Source organism: Colobus angolensis, unplaced genomic scaffold, assembly GCF_000951035.1.
Source record: "Colobus angolensis palliatus isolate OR3802 unplaced genomic scaffold, Cang.pa_1.0 Scaffold67, whole genome shotgun sequence".
Taxonomy (NCBI): Eukaryota; Metazoa; Chordata; class Mammalia; order Primates; family Cercopithecidae; genus Colobus; species Colobus angolensis.
The window spans coordinates 8480880-8488054 of NW_012120376.1; the positions used below are offsets into that span (position 1 = coordinate 8480880).

At 33.4% G+C, this 7175-nt stretch overlaps 1 protein-coding gene across 1 annotated transcript; it reads right to left on the reverse strand.

Moving 5' to 3' along the window:
* Window positions 1-2047: 2047 nt before the first annotated feature.
* LOC105500590 (olfactory receptor 6C74) lies at window positions 2048-3140 on the reverse strand. Its single transcript, XM_011926194.1, has one exon. It carries the CDS (start codon window positions 3054-3056, stop codon window positions 2118-2120), a length of 939 nt encoding a protein of 312 aa, XP_011781584.1. The 5' UTR covers window positions 3057-3140; the 3' UTR covers window positions 2048-2117.
* Between the last annotated feature and the right edge of the window lie 4035 nt (window positions 3141-7175).

Below are 7175 nucleotides of genomic sequence, written 5' to 3' on the forward strand. Positions count from 1 at the left end.
AGGCGGAGCTTGCAGTGAGCTGAGATCCGGCCACTGCACTCCAGCCTGGGCGACAGAGCGAGACTCCGTCTCAAAAATAAATAAATAAATAAAATGACCTTCACTAATCTTTTCCCATCATAACTTAGGCCTAGGGTTTCTTTCCTTTTGCATTTTCCGTTATCTACTTACAAACAGCCTAGAAATAGAAAAAAAATCCATCTATTCTAAGTAGGTAAGTCTACTAAGTATATTTCTGAATTTCACAAAGTTGTCAATAATTCATTTTTGGATAAAGAAAAGGGGAGAAGTTGCAGTTTTTAATATACATTAAATGATTTATGATTTACCTATATATTAGACTTTAAAAAGAGCTGAACTTAGAGTTCATGTATAAAGAATAAAGTAAGCAATATAATACTTAGAAATATAAAATAAATACGTTACATATTTGCATTTGGCAACAACTTAAATTGTGGAGAAGTGTGTTCAGAAGAAAATCTGAGATATTCCAGATCAGACTTTTTGTCAGATTCCAAACATTTTGAGTCAACTTTTCTTGAGTGTAGTTATTACCTATAAAGTATAATTATTTGTGTGTATAAACTTAAATTCCTGATGCAAAGAAAGCCAAATAGTGAAAGTTAAAGAATGCTCCCCAGATATTTTATTTTCTATTTTCAAATAAAATGTTCTTAAAGTATTGCAGTATTATAAAAACCATTTACACGTACATGGTTTATACACTATTTAAAATGTCTATTTGAATCGTTTCAGCTTCTCAATGCCCCGTTAATATTTATTTAGATATATATATTTAAAGCTTCTCACTAACGCTTGTAAAATTCATATAAAATTCGTTGCTAGCCTGGGGATATGACAAAGTTATATATACTTGGAAATACATTAAGATAAAATGTATATAACAATTTTATAAGTCAAAAAAATAAATCCTACCAGTCAGAATTGTTCATAAGGTCATCAGTTACCTTATGTGGAAACTAAGTCATAGACAAATATTTATTGAGGAAACTGACATTAGTCTTTCAGAAAAAGTTTTTTTGTTTTATAACACTGAGATATACTTTTCAAAGGAAAAGTTTTTAAATACTCTGCACACGATCAGTCATTATATCAAATTTTATGTTCAAATCACTTAAATTTGAAAAATAAGGCACTCTGTGAAGCTGTAAGATCTTAATTTTATCTATGACACCCATGAATCTATAGAATGTTCTACAAAGATCTTACTGTTCTTTTGCATTCTAAGTGACTTAAGAACAGAGAGAGATTTTCACTCTGTTTTGCTAAAAATGCGTAAGCGATGAGTGGACATGAAAGCATCATTTTTGTCATCCTTGGGTTTTTGTTTTTGTTGTCATCAACAAATTATTTAATCCTTATGACTTATACTTTTTAATCCATAAATGGAGCATATAAATACCTGTCTTACAGAGTTTTGAAGATGGAACTAATAAATTTAATAAAATCTGGCACACTGTAAGCAATCAATAAATACCAGCTATAATTTCTATACGATAGCTGCAATAGCAGTAATGCTTTAACCTCTCTCACGTTCCTTTCATTTATTTCTGACAATACACTATATCTCTAAGCCTGGTTAAAAAAAACTGAAGCTATTAAACTGTGTAATTAAAGAACTGCCATTAAATTGATCTGCTTCAAGATTCTACTAAACACTAAGTAATAAATCAGATTTCACTTTTGTATCCACCAAGAATGCACTTGGTAAGTGATCAAACCTAGGTAATCTACTGAACTCTATGTAGAATATGTGACAAATTGGGTCCCTGAATTCCAGAAGAGTGGAAAAGAGCGTGGAAAAACTGAAGTCTCACTTTGTCTTCCTCTGAGAGAATTTTGAGAGGAAATCAAAGAGGCACTAAATAACATACAAATGATTTTTACCAAAACCAGGGAATATCTTTTCTACATGCTCTCAGCACGAGGGAGAAATGGGAGTCAAGGTTAGGCTTTGGAGATTAGGAAGGCCATAATGAAAATTATAAGTCAAAAAAGAGGTAATATTATTGAATACAAGCATCGAAAAACTTTGTACATACTCTACTCTGCTTCTTTTATTTTACTAATAACCTTAATAATATCATTGAAGTGATTCATTTCATTGAGAAAAGTTCAATCTTTTTGACTATGTGCTTAAAAATATCTTTTACTTGTTTGTTTCTTAGCGTATAAATAAAGGGATTCAACATGGGGGCAACAGAAGTGCTGAGCAGAGCTATCCCTTTATTTAATGACACTCTTTCCTTTGCTGAGGGTTTCACATACATGAAGATGCAGCTGCCATAAGAAATGGACACGACCACCATGTGGGAAGAACATGTAGAAAATGCTTTTTTTCTCTGTTGAGAAGAAGGTATTTTCAGAACAGTCCTGATAATATTTGTGTAGGAGAGAATCACTAATACCAGTGTAACCAGGAGCGTCAAAATGGCTGAGAGAAGCATCATTAATTCTATTATGTTGGTGTCTGTGCAAGAGAGCTGCAGTACAGGAGAAACATCACAGAAGAAATGATCTACAGTGTTGGCTGCGCAGAAATCAAGCTGAAGACCCATCAGGAGTGGTGGAAAAATTATTAGGAAGCCAGCCATCCATGAAGCAAAGACTAGCAAGTTGCAAACTCTGCTGCTCATGATGGTGGTGTAATGAAGGGGTTTGCAGATGGCTACATAGCGGTCAAAGGACATGGCAGCCAGAAGAAAAAATTCAGTTGCCCCCAAGAGAATAGTGAAAAACAGTTGTGCTGCACAATTGTTGTAAGAAATGGTCTTATCACCTGTTGCCATACTAACAAGAAATTTGGGAATACAGACAGTTGTGAACGAGACTTCTAAAAATGAGAAATTTCGGAGGAAGAAATACATGGGTGTCTTGAGATGCAAATCCAGTAGAGTGAGGGTGATGATGGTTAGATTCCCAGTGATGCTCAACATGTAGGTGAAAAAAAGGAGAAGAAAAATAATCACCTGTAATTGTGGATCATCTGTCAGTCCAAGAAGAATAAAGTTTGCTACTGTTGTATGGTTTCTCATAGTGGATTTCTATTTTAAAAAATAAGAAGAAAAATTAGAACAGAAGAGGAAAGGTCTGCATGAGATACCCATTTTTCTTGAAATCCACCATAAATACATTGCTACACACACCCAACCTCCTTTAACAGCAGCCTATAAAAATTAGCTTATGTGATTTTTACTCAAAATGTTGATAAATACATGGAATTTTTTGAGTTTGTTCTGTTTTCTCAATGGCCATAAATTTAAGCATTTCAAAGGGATAATATGTTGCATCGATAAAGTCATGTCAATGTAAAATCAAACACAAGAACTATCATAACATTTCAACTTTTATATTCTGTATTTGAATTTTCTCTGAAGTATTTAAATTATTTTATACCATCTGGTGATTCATTCTTTGCTCAAAGACTTTTTTGTGTGTGTTTTTTTGTCTTTTTACTAGACTTCACAATTCATTAATTCAGATTTCAGCTGAGAACTCCGTCTTTTAAAATCAAAGTAAGTTTAAACATCTCTTGGCTTCCACAGTGGGAATTCGATACCCTCACCAAACTTCTAAAAACTCTCCAAGATCTACATCCTCATAACCATTTTTAGCTCTGCTTTCCCAATTTTCCTGAAAACCTGAATTTACATTTATCTCACTCACTCTGGTTGTTCTTTTTTCTGTATTTATCCAAGCAGATATAAACCATATCCTCATACATGATGCTTGTGTTGTTTAGGTAGTACTTTTGCAGAATATTTGCAGTGACAGAGGAGGGTCCCACAAAACAAACTATTTAAAAATAAAATGTGGCTTGTGCCTGTAATCCCAGCTACTTTGAAGAATGAGGCAGGAGGATTGCTTTGAGCCCGGGAATTCAAGGCTTCAGTGAACTATGATCATGCCACTGCACTCCAGCCTGAATGACAGAGCAAGACCACGCCTATAAATAAATCATTGAAAATCAAATGTTAGCTGGACTTCCCTGGTAATTGTCATTAGTGTCACTGCTCTGCATGTTTCCACCTGTTGCCATGGCCGTCTCTTTTCTTCTGTATCTTATTCACATCCTCTCTCTTTTTTCTAGTTCAGCACATAGCAATTCAAAATTACGTTAACTTTTTAATTTTTCTTGTTTTTCTATCTTTTTCCAGACCATGCTTAGGTCTCATGTTTGTCACCTGAGAAGTCTATCATCACCAAATTTTTCTTAATAATGGCAACACTTTCCCTAAGAAGAATATTGTGCCATATGTTAAATTGTATGTGAACGTCATTACATTGTGTATGTTCCAGCTCTGGGGTGAAACATACACAAGCATTTCCAGTGATTATAAATGATTACAAAATAACTAAAATTTTTTCCTAACCTCTCTTCATTTTCTTTTGTACTTTTCCCCTTCCTTTCCCATTACTTTTGATTGATCATCTTTCTAAAAATGTATGTCATTTAAATGTAATCCATACTCATTAGGAAGTTTTTTAAAATTAAAAATCGCAGTTTATGTTAAAGCTCAAAAAACACAGGAAAACCTCAATCAACAAAAGATGAGTTATAAGCCAGAGAATACAGTCAGAAAGCAATTTATATGGACACTCTCTGGCCTAAATTTAAATTACAAAATCTAAAAATAAAAAGCAAAACAGCAATGAAAAAACTATTATAATCTACTTGACAGCATTAATTTTCTACTAAATCCTATTATGGATTAATTTTCTACTAAATCCTATTATGCATAAAGACTATGCATACTAGAGGCATATGCAATTATAGTTATGCAAATGAAAATGCAATCATTTAATAAAATGCATTTCTGAGATTCGATTGCATGTTGCAAAGAATATTTCTTCAAAACTAGGTATCTGCAAGGTGAAAGGTTCAAAGCTTTCTTATAATACAATTAATTTTTTCAGTATAACTTCTCAAATGGTTAGCTTAATGTTTGCTTTGTAAAAAACAAAACAAAACAAAAAAAAACAAAACCTTGTTATAATTTCATGCCATACTGTTTCAATAGCTTTACAAAGAAATTATTTTCTTCCTCTAGCGTCATGCAACAAAGTTAGTATGATTAAAATAAAGACATAATTTTTTCCAAACTTTACTTTATTTAGTAGCAATTTCATTCTCAATTGTCTGTTTTTAGGTGAGTCCCAGCACAGAAGTAATTTTTGAATATTGCATATCCTCATATTTTTATGTTGCTTTCGTCCATATTTCTCATCCAAAAATACATTAACACCAGAAACACTCAGGATGTTTAGGCTTGAAGATTTTATTATGGCATGAATCTTACCTTGGTTCATTTCTTCTCATGATTTTTATTAATAAGATGGAATGTTCTCTGATTTATGTTGTTTTAAATTAAATTTGGAGCATATATCTATGTTTACCATATCTCTTCTATATATACATATATATTTAAAATCTAGAGAGAAGAACAAAGAGGTTTCTAGCTTGTTCACTCTGAGATGTTTCTACTCTATCCAAGGAATACGATAGCTTACAGTTGTTGAGACTGGAAGAACTATAATCCTTTTTATACACTGTGCCATTTGTCTCAAGAGGATTAACTGATTTAGTCATTTTATAAAAGAAGGAACCATTTCCCTGCAGACTATTGTACTAGGATGTTGAAGACGTATTAAAATCATTTTATTGAGTGACAAAAACCCTATAATTCCTAAGATGAAGTTTAAAAACCAGAAAAGAACTACATTTTGAAGTGGCTATATGTTATAAACTATAAGGTAATTTTAAAAATACTTAAGTTGGCTTACATGTTCATAAAAAACACACATTTCACAAAAGGATAAACTCACCGATCTATAGTGTGGAACAACTTAAGAGCATTACTAAAATTTTTAGTTCAGATTAATTCAATAAAGACTTATATATAAGACTTATATTCCTTAGGTTCACTCTCAATGCTATCTTTTCGTGTGGCAGATTTAGAGATAATCAGCTTTAAAATCTAGAAAGCTAGGCTATGTCATCATTAACAAAGAAAATAGTGTGTGAGGTGATATTAGTACATCAGGGTCAAAAGTATAAAAAATTGGATTGAAGAGAAATAAGGCCATTGTTGAGTTTCTCAGGACAGATACATGCAAGTCAAATATGTTTGCATCTGCTAAGTGTCCACACCTATTCTGTAGGAAAATTTTATTGGTTCTACATAAAAAATTTTTTTCAAATTCTTGTACTTTTTAACATTTCCACTGCTAAGTACTTTATACTAGCTGCCATAGCAGATAAATTTTAAAATTATTGAGGCTTGAACACCACACATTTTTAAACATTTTATGATGTATAAAATGCAATTATCCTAATTATACAGTTTGGTCACCTTTCATGTGAATATATATCCATGTGAGTAGGATTCAGATGAAAAAAACGGAAATTTAGCAGTGTTCCAGAATTCTTGCTCTTCCTCCCTTCTGGTCATTTACCCTTCAAGCCTATCACTATCTTGCATTCCAGTAGAACAGACTAGTTTTGCCCCTTTTAACAAAATAGAAAGCATTTCTTGAAAATTTAAGGTCAAATATGCAGCATGTAAGGCAGGGATTGTGTGCGTTTTTTAGGAGAGGTGAGATGGTGATGTTTAACCCTATGCAGTCATTCAGAGAGTCTATCTAATTAACACTGACATTTTGAATGTAGATCTACAGCCAGCAGGGCAGGATAAGAAAAAAGACAGGGCAATGAATCACTTAGGAGGTTTTTATTGTGAGGCATGGAAGTGATTTTCATAACGTTCGTGCACATTCCATTGGCACGGAATGAATTCCGTTAGGCAGCCAAACCTAAATACTAAAATGTTGAGATATCTAGTCTAGATCGGTCCAGCAAGAAAAGTTTTGTGATTAGATGAGCAGTGTCTGCTACAATTTCCATCATTCTAATCCAACCCACTATTAAAACAGGAAAAGTTCCTTCTTCCCCCTCACAGGGCATGCGATGGGGGAGTGGGTCACTTCTTGGGTGTCCCACTGCTGAAACCTCTAGGGGGAGCATGCAGACGGGCAGGTTGTGGGGCTCCAACTCCATGGCAGTTTCTAGGGGTGAATGTTTACAGCTGAAATCCCAATGGGTGAGTATTACAGGGTGCTCTTTTAGTTTAGTTGTCTGTAGGCAACTTGTGTTA